The sequence below is a fragment of the Populus trichocarpa genome, chromosome 9 (genome assembly GCF_000002775.5).
Source record: "Populus trichocarpa isolate Nisqually-1 chromosome 9, P.trichocarpa_v4.1, whole genome shotgun sequence".
Taxonomy (NCBI): domain Eukaryota; kingdom Viridiplantae; phylum Streptophyta; class Magnoliopsida; order Malpighiales; family Salicaceae; genus Populus; species Populus trichocarpa.
This window is the reverse complement of record NC_037293.2, coordinates 6,038,159-6,056,874: the sequence shown is the minus strand read 5'-3', so window position 1 is coordinate 6,056,874 and position 18,716 is coordinate 6,038,159. Positions and strand designations below refer to the sequence as shown.

Sequence of the window (18,716 nt, the reverse complement as noted above, 5' to 3'; positions counted from 1 at the left end):
TGACTCATGCCATAGGTTTGATGGGTTAGCCTAATTAACTGAATTTGTTTTTTTTTTAATTGACTCTTTTTTCCCCAAACTCATTATTTAATATTGTATTTGATTGAGAATTAAGCTTCATCATTTGTTTTTGTTTGTTTTTTATCAGGTTATCCCTACCTCGTGGCCCGAGAATAATGCTTAACGAGTTAATCTGTGTTGACTTGGCTTATTTTTTGAGTAATTTTTTAATTAAAATTTTTACAAATTTCATCATTCAACATTGAATCTGACAATGTTGCTTCATAATTGAGTTTTATAATTTTTTTTTAATTTGCTCTATATAAGGTTATATCAGTCTCATGATCAAAGTCACAAATTTGACAGTTTAACTCAAGTTAAATCATGTCATTTTTAAAAAAAAAATTTATGAGATTATCTTGGTCTCATGACCCAGATTATGAGTTTTGTGGATTGACTCGAGTTATTTTTCATATTCTTTTTTTTTAATCTCAAGTTATACATTATCCTGATTAGGAATTAGAATTCGTAATTTGTTTTTATGAGGTTGTATCGGTTTTATAACCCGAGTCGAGAGTTTAAAAGGTTAATTCAAGTCGTTTTTTAGATCTTTAATATATATATATATATATATATATATATATATATATATATATATATATATATATATATATATATTTCAATTTTATTCTTTAATGTTGAATTGATTGAGAATGAAACTTTATAATTTATTTTAATTTGTTTTCTATAAAGTTATTATAATCTTATAACCCTAGTTACAAATTTGATATGTTAACTCGAGTTGATCCAAGTCAATTCAATATGTTATTATTTTAATATTAAAAAATATATCTTAAAATTTTTTAGTTAAATTATGTATTCACATGTCGGGAGCGTTTGGCTCTGCTGTTCAACCTGCTTTTCAGTGAATTTCAAATTTTTTTTTTTTTTTTTGCTAAAATTGAGTGCGGTTTGTACCTTTTGGATCGTTTTGATGTGCTGATATCAAAAATGATTTTTAAAAAATAAAAAAACATCATTGGCATGTATTTCGGCATGAAAAGCTATTTGAAAAGCAACCACTACCACACTCCCAAACACCCTCGTCATCCAAGTTGTTTTTAGATATGCAAAATCAACTTCCATACAGTTTATTTTTTTTTTCACTAAAAAAAAACATTAATAATATCTAAATATTTATTTTATTTTCAAGCAAATTTTAATCCAATCAATAACCTAAGTAGGATCTAAATTTGAGAGGCACAATCTAAGAAATTGACATGATCATTGAAGTTTGCTTAGAGCATGTTTAGTTGGGATAGTGGTTACATTTTAAAATATTTTATACTTAAAAATATATCAAAATAATATATTTTTCTAAAAAAATATTTTTGATATCAATATATTAAAACAATTTAAAAATAATAAAAAAATAATAAATTGAAATAAAGACAAAAATATATATATTTTAATTGTTATACTAATAATAACGGAACTAGAAAATGTTGTTTTAGATGCCAAAGCTGATCAAGAGAGAATCCAATCAAACACCATTCAACTTTGTGGGAGCTCCTGCAAGCAATTTGTGAAGCATTGCTCGAGGCTAAAAAATTTTCGTGAATGAACAGACAAGAATTGAGTTCTAAGATTATTCCATCACAGAATCAGCAGCGCAAATTCATTACAAGACTTCCAAATCTTTACGATGTCCTGACATCTCATTGGCAGGAAATAGACTTCAAAACGCAAATCCTACAACTTATACATAATTTTATTTTCAGGTATCCAGAATGCACATAAAATTATATCATACAAGAAGAAGAAGAAGAATTAAATTTGACTGAAACTGAGAGGACCAGTATATTTACTGGAACACCATACCGTTAAATATAGCCTAAATCAGATTTTGAGAAAGCCCTTCTCCTTCAAGCTCTCAATAGTGTCTACGAGAGACAAATCCAGTGGAGTGAAGTTGATACCCAAAGTTTTTGCTTTCTCTTTGGACACCTGGTATGGCTTGAACATGCTTTCTGTACTTCTGCAACAGTTGAAAAACAATATACAGGTGCTCAGTTCTGTGACGGGTCAAAGCAATTGCTTCAAGAAAACAAGCCAGCACAAACGAAAAAAGGATATCCATCCAACTACAATACAGAAAAAAAGGTACAGGGTTTGCTTGTGATTACACATTTTTGGTTTTCAAAATGTAGCTCTACCTTCAACTTTACCGGTTGTCCTCGAAGGGACTGGCTCTACTTTCATTTTCAAAACATACTTGTATTTTTAATATTTGTTCTTTTCATGGTTTAGTTTCTAAAACAGGGAAAACATAAGATGGTTCTTAACATATTTCTTATAACTCATCTAAACTGCTGATCTGAATTGGTCGCATAACTTCAGAATTACTATTAACAAGTAGCATTCCCCTCCCCGTCCAAGCTGGCTTGAATGTAAAATCTTATCTACAAGCCCATTGGCTATCAAATATCAACCATCCGGATTAATCAACAAGGCCAAATTAACATGAAAATGGTTCAATTTGAACATTATAAATGACTCACTTTTCAGGAAGGCGCAAAGTAGGATAGTTTTCACGGATGATCTTCAGAACCTCAGAAAAGGTTGTGACATATGCTGTCAAAACATATCTGCCACTAGCTGAAGGAATTTCAAAAGCTTGAATATGTGCGTTTGCAACATCTCTAACATCGATGCACCTATAATATCCATTTGGGTATGTCTCAGCTCCTGCACCAAAAACAGATTACATCATGAGAACCAAACAAAACATGCAGCCAGTAAGGACACTAACAGTTCAAGGGAAAGTTCTTTAAACAGCTATTAAGGACAGGTTCAAATTTTGGTAGTCAATAAATTGATAATGTAATCATTGTTAAAGTGATTTGCAGGAGAAGATGTACAATATGCTTGTGGGTGGAAACTGAATGCATCTGTCACAATTCACAACCCTATATGTAAGAGAATTTTAGCTTAGTAGAGTGATGTTTTGGCACATCTATATTGAACTTGTAATGAAATGCAACTATCACAAATCAGTAAAGCCTCAATGGAATGACGAGATCACATGGGATAATTTCTCAACAAAGCAACTCATACTCATAACAAAAGATCGTGAAATGACAACTGAGGGATAACTTGCTCTATCAGTTGGAGGTGTAGAGACCTTCAATTTAGATTTTTCCCATACTGGAAGGTTGCTACAAGGATTTTAATGTTAGATGGAGAAAGTATTAAATGCTTCAGATACAAGCAAAAAGTTGCTGAAGATCCTTACCATTGACAAGGTCGAGAATCATCTCCACACTTAAATTAAGAGTTGGCTGTAAAAGAGGGCCAATCACAAATGATGGATGCACTGTAACCAAGTCAGTAGCATTCTCTTTTGCAAAATTCCAAGCAGCCTCCTCAGCTAAGGTTTTTGAAAGTGCATACCAAGCCTGGGAAAGAACACAAATTCACATTAGCAAATAATAGGTGAAGAACAATACAGGAGACAAGATGAAAGAATGAAAGATTTAGTTTTTAGCTTACAGAGCAAGCCCCAAAGGGTCCTCCATGTGGAATTTGAAACGAATGCAACTAAAAATTTCTCTAGAAGGAAAAGAAAAACCTAAGATATCATCAAATAATACAGACCTTCAATTCCTTACAAATAGCTGGATCTGAATACCAGGTCTCGTCAATAACCACATCATGGTTCAGAGGTTTTCCACTATATATACATGCTGCGGCTGAAGAGGTTAAAACCACTCTCCTGATAGAATGAACTTTTGCACATGATCTAAGAACATTTAGTGTTCCTTTCAAGGCAGGATCAATTAGGTCAACCTGTAACAAAGAAAAAATTATTGGATTGTCTTTTTTTTTTTTCTACCCGTAGTTTTAAAACAGTAACATATCAGGTATCAAGAGGTTAATTAAAAAAAAAAACCCTAGTTTGAACAAGGGGGCAGTGTGTCCCGCTAGGATACCCAACACAGGTACAGAACCCTAATCAGCTCCTTGAGCCCCTTTAAGACTAATCCACCTTTTCATTTTTTCTTTCATCTTTTTTGGGTTGTCTCTGGGTCATCGTTCCTCTTCTGTTCTCGGATAGAATTAGAAAACCTATGTTTTAGGCCCAATGCTTGAGAATCCTATTTCATTCAGTTAAGCTTTCTGCTTGGCTTCGTCATCAATCATTCGGTTTTCACTCTTGCATTCTGATTTATGTAATGCAATTTCTTTTTCTTGTTTTGTCAAATTATTTGATATAATAGTTCCATGCCAACAATTGTTGGCTTGGCCCAAGTCTCCCGTTGACAAGGGATGCCCGGAGCGACCTCAATTCTTCATGAGATGTTCGGACCGGTGGCGCTCCCCTTCTTGGTGAAGGGTCCCTTAAGCCCAAAAAATAACTTGTTTCGTAGGTGTTTGTAGTCTCAATCTCTTGGTCCATCCATCAGTCTTAAAAAGAACATATCTTTTGGGGTTTTCTTCAAACTTCATCACACATGAAAACTAAGAAGAACCCCGTCATTCTCTAGCTAAATCACTAACAATTACATGAGTTGTTTCATATGATTCTCGAGAATTGATGCTAAGATTGGTTGCAAATCAGAAGAATCAGTGATGATAAATGATAAATGGCAGCAGCATCTATGAGGGAAGAACCTGTGGGTCGTCAGTGGGTGAAAAAGAAACAGGGGAAGCTGTATGAAAAACACCTTCACATCCATCAACAATAGGATCAAAAGCCCCTTCTTCCAATAAATTAGCTTTGAACAAATGAAGTCTTTCTTTAGCTCCTTCAAGTGCAAGCAAGTGTTCTGTTTTCTTTGGATCATCTGTAACAAAATAATAGGAGTACATAAAAAATAAACGTGACCAAATTGAGCTCAAAAGGAGAGAGATAGAGAGTGATTTACTGACTTGGGTCACGGACAGTGGTTTTGACAGTGTAGCCACGTTGAAGCAAAAGCTTAACTAGCCATGAAGCTATGTATCCTGACCCTCCCGTGACACACACCACCTTGCCGTCCCCTCCTCTGCTCATCCTCTCTGTGCCAGTGGCGACTGCCCGGTAACTGACAAGAGAGCTCATCCTCTAAGGTGTTTGGGTGGGAGGTGTGGTTGTTTTTTTTTTCAAAAAGCTACCAAATTTCTCACTAAAAAAGAATATATTTTTTGCTTTTAGAAAGTATAGCATGTGCTTTAAAAAAATGGTACTTTAAAAAAAAAAAATACCACATCTCCCACCTAAACACATCCTGGTAGAAACAAAGGGTGACGCTCTCTGCTCTATCTGCTTCCAATAAATGCTGAAGCTCGCCATTACATGTATTAAACACAAGCTCTCCATCCTGCCTAACACTCTCAACCACCCATCAATAATAAATATCAACTTTGTAAGAAAAAAAATATTAAGCCCATCCAAGTTTTATTAAATAAATAAATGATTTATGGTTTGTATCAAGTTCCAAGCTGAATTCGATAACCATACATAAAAACCTAGGGAAAAAAAATGCACAGATGCTAGATACAAGTAATGCTGCTAGGTTGTGTCTATATATATATATTTCTTTTTGTTTTTTTCTTATCATGTCAGCTGTGTACATTGAATTATTAAATTAATATAAGCGTGAACCCCATGTCAGGACCGCATAGCGCAGTGGATTAGCGCGTTTGACTTCGGATCAAAAGGTCGTGGGTTCGACTCCCACTGTGGTCGTTTATTTTGACTCTCCTTTGCTACAGACATTAGCAATTTGGGAATCCAATCCATTAATTAATAAACCCTTTTAGCTCTGAGACAAGAAACAAGTAGTTTCATTGAGTCCTTGAATTTCACAGTGAGATCATAAGTTTAAATTTGACTATTTTTATTTATTTAATAAAAATTAAATATAAGATAATATGACCCTATATAAATTTTAAATTTAAAAGGTTTTTATTGAAAGAAATGTATTAAAAATTAATATAAATTATATTTAAAACCTTATTTAACAATATAAATAAATATCTCAATGGAAAGGGCTTGTCATCTTCTCATCTGTAATGAAAGACAACATGCGGAACTCTTCCTCCCGTTATTCCGACAAAGTGAGAAACTGCTGTTAAAAAAGCACTCTTTAGTCTCTTAAACAAGACTCATGTTTGGTCTGATGTAGTACTTTTATAGCTCAATCATACATAGCACGCTCAGAACCATCCCTTCCATGCTATCTCACTTGGATACCACATCAACCTGTCAAGATCATCTCCTCCAACAAGTCAACAACAAACAGTTCTTCAACTCTCAGTCCCTCTTTTACCGTGTCTCTCTTGTCACTCACTCCTAATAAAATTCTATGCTTGAGTTTCTCATTTGCAGGGCCAGCGTGAATGTCATTCATCATATTGCGAAACAATAACTCACCTTTCAGGAAGGGGCAAAGTAGGGTAATATTCAGGCAAAATCTCCAAAACCTCAGGGAAGTGTGCAAATTGTCCTCCTAAACAATATCTCCCACTAGCTGAAGGTGTTTCAAAAGCTTGAACATGTGCACATGCAACGTCTCTATCATCGACAAATCTATACATTTCATTAGGGAATGTAGCTCCTGCAAACCTTGCTCAAATCAGAAGAAACAACAAGTAAAAGAGTTATATTTGTTATTTACTTGTTAATAATTTGTCCCGTTATTTCTAGTCATAAAATAAGTTCAATTATGTCACCCAACCTATGTAAAATGGGTGATCTAAGAACTAAATGAGATAATTATTTCCTTTTAATACCCCTGTCACCGGACATCCTCCATATTGTGTTTATTTTATATCACGACATAATATATTGGTGTAAACCTGTGTGTTTATGCTGCTAAATGCACCAGAGGTTATAAAGGAGTTGGTTTAAATCCTATACTTTTTTTTCAGAAAAGGACACCCAGGAATTTCTCAGGAATGACATCCTCAAATCTAAATCAAGATTAGGAAACTAGAAATGAAGGACTTGATGTCTTAAGAGAAAATGGACTCAATCAATGAATTGAAAATAAAGCATCGCGAAGTAGGTCATCGACGCTATGTTACATGGACTTCCATGCTGGTGTCCACTGTGGGTCTCATTCAACTTTTGCATCCATACGGGTTATTCCTTAACTTTTTTAGTTTAAGAACCCATCAGCATCCCTATCATGTAAAATCAAAGACTTGGAACTTCAAGCAGAAGTGAAAGGTCTGTATAGAACAGAATGTGTGCAAGGTCTTATGCAAGAGTTACTCGGTTCATGTTCCTATTGTAATAGCACGTTCCAGCTCATTCATAATGAGATTAGACCTGTTCTTGCAGCAGTGGATTCATATTCTAGATTCATCTTTATGCAAGGTTTTTGGATATATGTACGAACTTGAGAGGACACTGGTAGCTTACACTCAAAACCTCGCATGGAAAGGCACGTTGTAGCCAACCGGATTCGCTGCTGACATACTACTCACATGTGAACTCGGCATGAGCCAACCGATTCTCTTATATATAACACCATCAGGTAAAATCAACACCAAATATTCACCTTCTTTGACTCATAACAAGCAGGTTCCGAGAACCAAGTCTCATCCACAATCACATCAGGGGTCAAAGGTTTTCCATTGAATAAAACAGAAGCCATGGAAGATGTAAGAATCACTCTCTTGACAGAAGGGAATTTTGTACATGACTTGGGAGGACATTTAGTGTCCCTTTACTGCAGGTTCAATCAAGTCTGCCAGAAATTTGGAGCACATAGAAACCAACGGTAACAGCATTCTCCTTCACAATAGAGGTTCTATCAATTAGTATTAATGTCATCTGGCATCAAGTTGAGTTTAAATAAACTGGATATTGTGCAAAGGCAAAAAAAGTGGAGTCGAAATTCGACATGAACAAGATTACCTGTGGGTCATTTGTTGCAAAAAAATAATACAGGAGAAGCCATATGAAAGACACCATCACATCCATCAATTACAGGATCAAAAGACCCCTCTTCAACCAAATTCGCTTTAAACAAGTGTAGTCTTTCTTTAGCTCCAGCAAGTGCAGGTAAATGTTCTGTTTTTTTCAGGTCATCTATGACACATACATGTATAAATAAAATGGGTGAACAAAAAGATAATTTCAACAAAACCCTCAGTAGAAATCAATAGAATAAGTTAAAATTATACACTGATTATGTTGTGAGAAACAAAAGAATCAGACCCGGAATCTGAAACATGAAGATCATGCACAAAAGACAAGTAGATTATAATGAACTGAAAAGAAACAAAGCAAGCTACAAATAAAGAGAAAATCTCTTACCCGGGTCACGAACGGTGGCTTTGACAACATAACCCCGATTGAGTAAGAACTTGACTAGCCATGAAGCTATGTCTCCAGACCCTCCAGTGACACACACCACTTTTCCTTCTCCAATCGTCATCAGTGAGAGTGTGAGTCCAGAGAAAACAGACAGAGAAGAGTTGGATCAAAGAGTTTCTGTCAAAAACTGGAAAATATAGAGATATTTACGATGGTCTGAGACTTGCAGAGTAACTGAAATTAACGTTTTGGACCGTGTTATGGTAATGAGTTTATGTGTGCAAAAGTGGCACTGGCAGTTGGGCTGTCTGCGTCAGCAATGATTGAGCTAATCATGTCTAAAAAGTAAGTTATTCTTTGGCCCTCAAGTTCTGAATGCAAGTGTAACTTGGTCCTAAATATTTGAAAACCAATGGCTTGATTCCTTAACTCTAGTTCAATATTGTTATTTAAAAAGTCTAATGGTTTTCACTCAACTCCTGCCATACAAGTCTTTCTCTAAAAATTCAAATTGTCAAATGATATACTAATTGAGATTAATAAAAAAATCATAATTGCTTTACGTGAGACGTTCAAGTGGCGGGATGAGACTCAAGATCAAGAAACACATTTTGATGAATTCATGGTGTAGGGGATAGACTTAGTTGTTAATGTATACATTTATAGTTAAAAGAATAGATTCTTTACAGAAACTGTTTTAGATTAACCCAGGTTTAGTACTTGATCCATATTAATCAAATGAAATCGGGTCTAATTATAATGTACTAGCCCAAATAAGTATAAAACTCTAGCTTCAAAGTTTAACACTGCAATCTAATATCGTGTATCGTGTCTATCTTCCCTACACATCAGATGTCTTTCTTAGCAAATCAAAATTCCCTCCCAGTACCAATGGGTGTTTAGACCTACCTGAGCCATCATGTGAAGAGGGGGGCCTGGGTGTGAGAGAAGATAAAAAGGAAAAATCTGTCCCAGGTGCATTCAGATCTATATAGGAACCCATGTTAATGCAGTTTCTCAAACAGCAACTCCATTGACTGTGTTCAAATAGATTCAGGAATACAAAATCATGAACATTTTCAGGAAGCTCCCCAGGACAACCAACAATTTCAATATTTCAAGGTCAATCTGCATATCACGATATACGTATATAGTACACATGCAAACCAAATATTGGAATCAACTTATTTGCTGACTTCAGTTTCTTTTGTTTTTATTGTTTTTTACACCGGTTGCATCCTAAAGATTTCAGGATGGAGACCTCCAGGACAAATCACAATAGTGAAAAATAAGATTAATAACAATCAGTTTTAGGGTGGAATTTTACTTCCATTTGTCTGACTTGCAAGTAGATAATTAGAGTCAGAAGCTAACAAAGTTCTTCTCCTTCAAGCTTTCGATAGTATCCTTTAGACTTGCCTCAAGAGGAGTATACTTGACACCCAGACTTGCTGCTCTCTCTTTGGATACCTGATATTTTGGCATGGGAGGCTTATCATCTGCACACCTGCCATTAAACAAACATGCAAAACGATTTTTTAAAAATTCCAGAATCCATTACAAGGCAGCTGCAGCATCTTTGCAAATTAGAGACAGATCAATGAGTTAAATTCAGTGGATTTCAAATATGGATCCTAAATACCGTCTAAAAAAAGCTAATCGGTATTTGGACAATCAGAGAAGAAATTAATGTGTTCGAGTTTTAACCACAGCATATCCAACAAATCTCAGAACTTTCAATCATTGTCAACAAGGAATTCCTTCGTACATAACAGTTCAAACTGCACGACTGTAACTTAGTGCATGGAAGGTAAAGATTTCCACAGATGATTATTCAGAATCCCTCTAGTCAGATGCAGGTACAGAAGAGTAATCAGAACATCAGACCCTTGATGGTGAACATGTTTTTTTTTAAGTAATTCTTCTTCATGGAAATCAGTTCTGGCATCATAAGAATTCATTAATTTTATATTTTTTGTTGTGTAGACCACAAATTTCATAGGCACTCTAGATCTCCCAAAAGTTCCTGCGATGCATATGTCATAAAGGGAAATAACAGCATTTCAATGCCAAGGTACAACTGGCATAAAACAAAAGCTAATGAAACAACATTATTTTTTAATCGCCTAAAAATCTGAGAATTAGAAATGAAACTCAGCTGTCTCTATTGAAGAGGAAAAGAAGTGCACTGCATGCCATACTTCTAAGAAACTTACTGTTTAGGAATAGTGAGATCAGGGTAAAGCTTGCTTAAAATCTTCACAGCCTCAGAAGAGTGTATAACAGTCCCTACTAAACAGTATCGCCCGTTAGCTGAAGGATTCTCCAAGGCATAGATATGTGCATTGGCAACATCTCTAACATCTACCCATCTATACGTTGTATTTGGATAGCTTTTTGCCCCTGCATGAAATAATCTCAATTGCTTGCATCAGGTATAATTGCATGCATAAGAAGAATAATATATGTATGGAATCTAAATGTCCATGGGGTTTGATACAAGAAACTACCTAATAATGGGTAATTAGCCCGTGCAGGTTATCTCTCTCATTACACTCACAATTTCTAAAATCAATTCTGGTAGTTCTAATGGTACTTTGTCATAAAAATTCCGCAATGAAGACAACGGGAATAATATAATAAGAAGAATACATGCAGTGCCAAGATTGTACATGTTATAGTAAGTGAAAACAGATCATTCCAAATGTCAAAAATTGTAATTGAAATTCAAAGACATTTAAGATGCTAGCCCACAAGAAAAAGTTCATGAGAACAAATTTTACAAGTTCGTATGAGAATTTATCATGTGGAAAATGCAGAGTTGACAGGTTCAATTAAGAAGGTGGAAGGATACCAATAAGATTTACACGATTGAGTTTAGGTGCTAATTATTTTCTCTAACCTGCACCATTAAGTTCCACACAAGGACATACACATTAGAACCTTACAAAAGCGTGAAAGCCTTTATGGACATTTACCCACGTGAATTTCTACAGTTAACACATCTAATGTAATCTAATCATGCATGTAAACCTTTTACAGAAAAGTTGCAAGGACAAATGGTGTTGGAAACTAAGTGGTACACTTGCAAAGAAAGAGAGGGGAGGTGCCAAGTTTGAATCCCACCATAAACAATACACTAATAAGAACAAAAATCAAGAGAAGTTCTCTCTGAGAGAGAACTCAATTTATTCAAATAATCAATATTTGATATTTTTTTTAATGTCTAGGCAGGGTCCAGTGCTTATTTATAGACTCCAAACCAAATAAAATAAGAAAACCTGTTAAATAGTCCTAATTCACTAATTGGTATCAAGATCCAGTCAATTTCTTCAGATTTATGAGAGCTGGTAATAGCTACATGAAAATAAAAATGAATGGGAGATAAGATCTGCCATTCCAATACCTAATGAAGGAAATTCCATGCATAAGATCAAAAAGAAACTCCACTAACAAGTTGGTTTTTGTTGCTGTTAATTGTGGATAGCTATTCCACAGTGATTATTATCACTTTTACTTGTTATTTGTGCAAGAGCAATTAGAAATTAGCCAAAGCAGAAGTCAGCAATAACCTAGAGAAAGTATGAATTTCTTATGGAAGGTAAGTAAAATTTATAGCTTTGCACTAGATGAAAAGTACCATTTATAAGGTCAAGAACCGACTCTGCACTTTGATTAAGTGTTGGCTGCAAGAGAGGGCCGATCACCAACCCTGGATTTAAAGTGACCATGTCAATTCCATTCTCTTTAGTGAACTTCCAAGCAGCTTCTTCTGCTAATGTTTTTGAAAGATGGTACCATAGCTGTTAAGAAAGCAAACAAAAGGTAAATAAATGACGTAAAAGGTTCATGGTCTGCATCAAAGTGAAGTGTATAATTTTAGCAAATATGACAATCTATGCCACTCCAATCCAAACAAAAGAGCATCATTATTTATATCAAAAACATAAAAAAATATATTTTCCTCAGATGTGACAATCCAGCTATCAAAGTTTTGATAGTCTTATGTTTCACGAGAAAAAAAAAAGAGGAACATCCAGATGTCCAAATCTGCATCTCATTAAACAAGCAGCATTGAAAAAGTGAAACTTTGCTTTTTTGTAATTAATTTAATGATTGCAAGAAATGAACAGCTGAAAGAAACTTCCACAGAGTATGGAGAACAAAAGAACAATAGCCGAACAACAAATTAAAAGGGAATGAACAAGAAGGGGAGTTATCAAATCAATACAGGATATGTCAGTTGCTCCAATTCATACATGCAAAAAACAGGGAAAAACAAAAAGGAGAAGAAGAATAGACAAATGACTTTTGTTATATTGCCAGCTAAATCCTCCTGTGCCATGATATAAAAATTGCTTTCAAAGGAGATAGTATTCTATTAGAAATTAGCCATTGATGTACCTTTGATTTCTCACAAAAATCTGAATCTGAAAACCATGTCTCATCAACTACTACATCGGGTGCAAGAGATTTCCCATTGAATACAACTGCTGCCATGGATGATGTTATGACAACTCTTTTGATAGAAGGAATTTTAGTGCATGACCTAAGAACATTAACTGTTCCCTTCAATGCAGGGTCAACAAGTTCTGCCTGAAAAGAAGGAAAAAAAAGAGCAGAAAGAAAAAGAAAATATCCAGAAAATTATTGGGTTGCTTCGAATCATTGAGAAAGTGGAAATACACTCAAAGTCGAAATGCTGGCTCTTTCAATGCTGGATGTTATAACAGAGATTATCATGCAAATGTGGTGCAGCCAGGAAAAAAAGGCAGCAAGATGGATAAACAAATGTGCGGGAAAATATGACTACTTCCAAAAACAAACGAAATCAAGCATGTAAAAAATGACATTACTGGTTGCAATTTGATATCTGAAAGTAACAACTCAACCAAAGTAACGGTAAAATTTGAAAATAAATTTATACTGGTACAAAGGAATGTATACAGGAAAGCACCTGAGGATCATTGACAGTGAAATAAAATGGGGATGCAGTATGGAAAACGCATTCACATCCCTCAACCACAGGATCAAAAGATCCTTCATCCAGTAAGTCTGCTTTGAACAACTGCAGTCTTTCCTTAGCTCCATCGAGTGCAAGCAAGTGTTCAGTTTTCTTTGCATCATCTATGAACAGAAAGCAGCAAAAGGAAGAAATAAGTAGGAACCAGTGTCTCAAAAGGAGAAATTGTTACCTTGTCTTTCCATAGAACAAAAAACTTTCTGTTTTTCCAGAAATGCAGAGCCTAATTGCCAAAATGACACTTGAAGTTTCTCGGATGGATCTAACGGAGACCACATCGAATAACGTCTGATTATTGAAACATTCTCATCAATTGAACTAATTGGATTGACTCACTAAAACCTTTTGGAATTCAAAACTCTACATCCCGACACAAACTCAGCCATCAATTAAAACTGCTCGAATTAAGAATTGTAATTACTAATTAACAAAGTTATTCAAAGGTAACTAAACCACTCTAAGACTGCTTTCTTTAAATTCTACCAATGTTAAAATTTAGCCAACATCGTACACTCCAAAAAACAACACTCGTTCCCAGAAATTCAAGAACCTACATAATCATTGAATCAATAAAAAAGATCAAAACTTTGAGAGTAAAATCAACTTAAAAACAAGACCCAGAATCGTGTAATCCATAAAAACGGAAGTTAAAGATAGAAGTTATAAGTGTAAAGAGATTGAGTTAGCACGACTGACTTGGGTCACGCACTGAGGCTTTGACTGTGTACCCACGTTCAAGCAACAACTTGACAAGCCATGAAGCAATGTACCCGGATGCTCCAGTTACACTCACCACCTTCCCTTCTCCACTCATTTTCTCTCTATCTGATTATTTGTCTGCTACCTGTATAGAGTGAAGAATCTACATAGCTATGTGACCGTTGACGGTTTATCACAAGAAAACTCATGAAAATGACATGTCGTTGGCTTAGAATACTGTAGTAAAGAGTCCTTACTTGTCCTTCGAAATTTTGGTTGTCAATATCGTCAAACATGTTATTCTTTCTTTTAAACATTAGCTTGAAACTTTTTGTTTTTTTTTTTATTATTATTAATTTGGATTTTCAAAATATGATTAATGAATTTTTATACCTTTACCGATCATAAAAGGCATTGCCTATAATTTATCTGTTTTTGCTTGCAACCGGAAATGGACGTGTGTGTGGGTGTAGTTTTTAAGGGCAAGGATGGGTTGGTGGCAATAATTTTTAAAAATACTGGTTGTGTTCTTGAAATGCATCAGCAACATTATTTATTTATTTATTTATTGTCTCACTTGGATTTTTGAAAGGTAAACTGCTGGATAATTGTGAGTTTTTGCTTTCTCCTTTGACACCTCGTTGTTTGGCTAAAAAGGCTTGTCATCTTCTCATCTGCCATCAACTCTTTTCCAGATAGCTATATATTCACACTAGTAATTTTGTTTCTCTTGGATTGCAAATGTCTTGGTTGAATTTACAGCTTCCTCTGTGAACTTCTGTTATACATATCTTTTGGATTAGTTGATGAAATTCACACTAGTAATTATATATTGGTACTGTGAATATCTACTGATCAAGCCGTAAATCTACCATGTGGGAGGGAGCTTCTGTCAAGAAACAAAATTATATGAATCAAATCTTTTCAAGTACGAGAATTATTCCATTCAAGAACCAAGCTAGGAAGCCTTATGCCAAGTGTCAACATACAAACTTTATTCATATAAAAAGAGTCTCCCATTTTCCAACAAAATGGACTCCTAGCAGCAGCATATCATTGCAAATCATGTGCTTTCCTTTATCAGCTGGATCGCAACGTCTTCAATAGCCAGCTACCTCAGACATTAAGGAAGCCCTTCTCCTTTAAACTTTCAAGGATGTCCTTCACGCTCACCTCCAGAGGAGTGAAGTCAAGACCCAGAGTCTTTGCTTTCTCTTTTGATACCTCGTAATTCAATGGAGAAGGCTTATCATCTGCACATCTGTAAAGACATAGTGTTCTCCTCAGAATTGTCTGATTTATCTGGGAATGAGATGCTGCTATCAAGATTAGCATGCTTTTAAAGAACGCTCATGATTTGATTCAAAATAATTCTTCTATACTACATCGTCCATAAGAAAAGCTGCAGACACTTCCCTCTATTATCATCTCCTCCAATGATCAAGCACATTATTACCTATCTGGATTGTGATCTCCAACAGCCAATAACCCAATAACTCTGACAACTAATTAGCTGAATATTCTCTTATCCTGATCTCTAACAAAATTTTATGTTGAGTGATTTATCAATGGGACCTATGTGAAAAGCATTCACCGCAATGGAAATAACAGTAACTTACTTTTCAGGAAGGGGCAAAGTAGGGTATAGTTCATGCGCAATCTTCACTGCATCAGAGAAGTGCGCAACTCTTCCAACTAAACAATATCTACCACTGGCTGAAGGTATTTCAAGTGCTTGAATGTGTGCATAAGCAACATCTCTCACATCAACAAATCTATAAATTTCACTTGGCAATCCTGGTGCTCCTCCTGCACACAAAAAAACTCAATTTCTCAAATCAAAAGACATCATGCACATTGAATAATCTGCTTCTTGATAATTTGGCCATTTATCATTTTTAATCATAAAGACGCTTAAAGCATGCCACTCAAACCATGTTAAACGGGTCATCTAAGAACTGTAAGATTCTAATTTCCATTGGACATTTTACATATTGTGAGTAATACATCCTTGCTTGATATACTGATGTGAAACTATGTATTTATGCGGCAATTATCTGCCTCTACCTTGAAGTTATCTTCAAATACACACTATGTTATGAAGGAGTTACTTTACATCCTAGATTTCATGATATTATAATTCAGTAACAGATTTTTCAGTAAGGGAACCAAAAGCTAGCATTACCAACGAGCAATTTCATGACACATGAACTTCTGTAGTTATGTCCCCTACGGATCTCTGTCGAACTTTTTTCCTAAGGAGATTTTCCTTGCATTTTTGCATGCACAGCACCCATAGGGCCATATCCTTACAAATTAGAAGTTTGAGAAATGTAACTGCAAGTTAGAGTTGGATAAAACATGAAGAATACAAGGTCTGATATAGAAGGTAACAAATTTGAGTCAATAATGGAATGTTTTAGCCTATGGATGCAAGGATTAGGCTAGTATTTTTGTTTATTGAATCTTTGCACTAGATAAGTATAAACTCATATTTCTTAAATGTTGCTTGAGGTATTTATGAACTTGAAAGGAAAACAAGTAACATAAGACAAGTTAAGCATACCATTTATGCGGTCCAGAAACAGCTCGGCAGTGGATTTAAGAGTTGGCTGTAAGAGAGGACCAATCACAAAGCCTGGATTAATTGTAACCATGTCAATTCCTTTTTCTTTTACAAATTTCCAAGCAGCCTCCTCAGCTAAAGTCTTTGAAGCCATATACCAAAGCTGGAAAACCAAAAATAGATTGTCATAAAGAAAATGTTTAAAGATAAACTCCCTGAACATTGCCCAATAGCCATATACCAAAGCAGTGTTCACTTATTCTGTTATATCTAACTGGATTCGGTGCTAGCTCGCTTCTCACATGTTAATTAGCCAGCCAGTGTGACACAGCTGATTCTTTCATACATATAAAATCATCAAGTAAAATCACCAATATATTAAATAGAAAACCTGAACTGATAAAGCAGAAAGAGGCCCAGTACCTTATTTGACACACAAAACGCAGAATCTGAAAACCAAGTCTCATCCACTACCACGCCAGGGGTCAATGGTTTTCCATTGAAAATAACCGAAGCCATGGAAGATGTTAGAATCACTCTCTTGACAGAAGGAAATTTGGCACATGACTTGAGAACGTTTAGGGTTCCCTTTACTGCAGGTTCAATCAGATCTGCCTGGAATATGGAGAATATAAAAACCATAAGGAAACATTCGATATAAACAGTTAACAAAATCAAAAAGCCATGCACGACAAATCAAAGTGGAATATCATCATCGAATAATTTATGTTATCGATGGTATCAATTTGGGTGTAACTTCGATGATTAGAAAGTAGAAAAAAACCATTAAAAGATTACCTGTGGATCAATATTTGTCCCGAGTAATACAGGAGAAGCCACGTGAAACACGCTTTCACATCCATCCACTACGGGATCAAAAGACCCCTCTTCAACTAAATTTGCTTTAAATAAGTGAAGTCTTTCTTTAGCTCCATCTAGATTGAGTAAGTGTTCAGTTCTCTTTGGGTCATCTACAACACATATAAACAGGATTACTAAAGTGATTAAGGACATGAACTCCAACTAAAAAACCTCAATATTCATCAATACATTATTAGTTCTACTATTACTTAATTAATTATGTTGTGATCCATAGCCTGAGAATTAAATAAAAAATTATGAACAAATTGAAGAATACCAGAATATAAATTATCACTAAAGCATATTGAACTCGAAAGAAACAAAGAAATTAAGCTGGAAAGAAAGACAGAGATAAGGGTACTAACTTGGATCACGAACAGTGGCTTTGACAGTATAACCACGGTGGAGTAAGAGCTTGACTAGCCATGAGGCAATGTAGCCTGACGCTCCTGTTACACAAACTACTTTTCCTTCTGCACTCATTTGTCAGTGAGAGTTAAGAGAGAAAGGACAGAGAATCTTTCCAAAAAAAAAAAGGATAGAGGAGAGCGAAAATAAGAATAACTCATGGCCAGTTTGTTTTCTGCGGCGTTATATCGCTTTTTAAAAAGAAATTGAATTTTTTTAAAAATATTTTTATATATTTTTAAATTATTTTAAATAAATAAATATTTTAAACAATAACCAGCAACTATAATATCATACACTAACTTAGTAAATTCCCCGTATATAAATAAATAAGGATAACAATAATCATTGTGAAATCCTATACATAATTTATTTATTGTTCAATGTATAAAATTTTTAAATATTTACATTCTATTCAATATTTATTGTGTAGTTTTTATTTATTATTTAATAATATATATATATATATATATATATCAAAAGTGCTCTAATAGTTACTGCTAAAACCATATTGTGCCCAAGCGAGTCTAACCGCCAAGCAAATCATTGACGATTATTTCATCCTTGACAACATGGTAATGATAGCAACAGCTGTTCGTCCGCGTAAGCAATGAGCTAAGCAATGGTTAGTGTATTTTACATATTAAAATATAAAATTATTTTTTAAGACTATTTAAAATTTAAAAATTATTAAATCATTATAATTTTGATTTTGGGTTAAAATAGTTTTTAATATTAACTATAACTAAAACTGACTAATGTTTCACTGTAGCGTGGAATACTGTTCATTATGAATGAATTCACTATAAATTGCACTGTTCTGCACTGTAGTGCGGTACTGTAGACAA

General features: G+C 34.7%; 2 protein-coding genes, 1 non-coding gene and 1 pseudogene across 5 annotated transcripts; 1 reads left to right on the top strand and 3 right to left on the bottom strand.

The window, feature by feature from the left end:
• Nucleotides 1–1,635: 1,635 nt before the first annotated feature.
• Nucleotides 1,636–5,174, bottom strand: LOC7482297 (phenylacetaldehyde reductase). 2 transcript variants are annotated; one of them, XM_024609141.2, is made up of 7 exons: nucleotides 4,933–5,174; nucleotides 4,675–4,847; nucleotides 3,658–3,849; nucleotides 3,296–3,458; nucleotides 2,562–2,748; nucleotides 1,882–2,038; nucleotides 1,636–1,752 (listed from the first exon to the last, which is right to left on the bottom strand). In XM_024609141.2, exons 1-6 carry the CDS (start codon nucleotides 5,102–5,104, stop codon nucleotides 1,900–1,902), a joined length of 1,026 nt encoding a protein of 341 aa, XP_024464909.2. In that variant the 5' UTR covers nucleotides 5,105–5,174; the 3' UTR covers nucleotides 1,636–1,752; nucleotides 1,882–1,899. The 2 variants fall into 2 exon arrangements, with proteins under 2 accessions (XP_024464909.2, XP_002314050.3); XM_002314014.4 differs by having other exon boundaries at nucleotides 1,636–2,038; nucleotides 4,933–5,173.
• Nucleotides 5,175–5,657: 483 nt separating this feature from the next.
• TRNAR-UCG (transfer RNA arginine (anticodon UCG)) lies at nucleotides 5,658–5,731 on the top strand. Its single transcript has one exon. It is a non-coding gene; the product is annotated as a tRNA-Arg (tRNA).
• Nucleotides 5,732–5,931: 200 nt separating this feature from the next.
• On the bottom strand, nucleotides 5,932–9,334 carry LOC7482298 (phenylacetaldehyde reductase-like; annotated as a pseudogene).
• A 148-nt stretch (nucleotides 9,335–9,482) lies between these two features.
• LOC7482299 (phenylacetaldehyde reductase) lies at nucleotides 9,483–18,038 on the bottom strand. 2 transcript variants are annotated; one of them, XM_002314016.4, is made up of 12 exons: nucleotides 17,826–18,038; nucleotides 17,398–17,570; nucleotides 17,023–17,214; nucleotides 16,600–16,762; nucleotides 15,653–15,836; nucleotides 15,207–15,294; nucleotides 14,031–14,151; nucleotides 13,269–13,438; nucleotides 12,716–12,907; nucleotides 11,952–12,114; nucleotides 10,528–10,714; nucleotides 9,483–9,818 (listed from the first exon to the last, which is right to left on the bottom strand). In XM_002314016.4, the coding sequence occupies exons 1-12, from the start codon at nucleotides 17,941–17,943 to the stop codon at nucleotides 9,674–9,676; spliced, it is 1,896 nt and encodes a 631-aa protein (XP_002314052.2). In that variant the 5' UTR covers nucleotides 17,944–18,038; the 3' UTR covers nucleotides 9,483–9,673. The 2 variants fall into 2 exon arrangements, with proteins under 2 accessions (XP_002314052.2, XP_002314053.2); XM_002314017.4 differs by lacking the exons at nucleotides 9,483–9,818; nucleotides 10,528–10,714; nucleotides 11,952–12,114; ... (1 more) ...; nucleotides 13,269–13,438; nucleotides 14,031–14,151 and having other exon boundaries at nucleotides 14,921–15,294; nucleotides 15,653–15,842; nucleotides 17,826–18,032.
• Nucleotides 18,039–18,716: the final 678 nt, after the last annotated feature.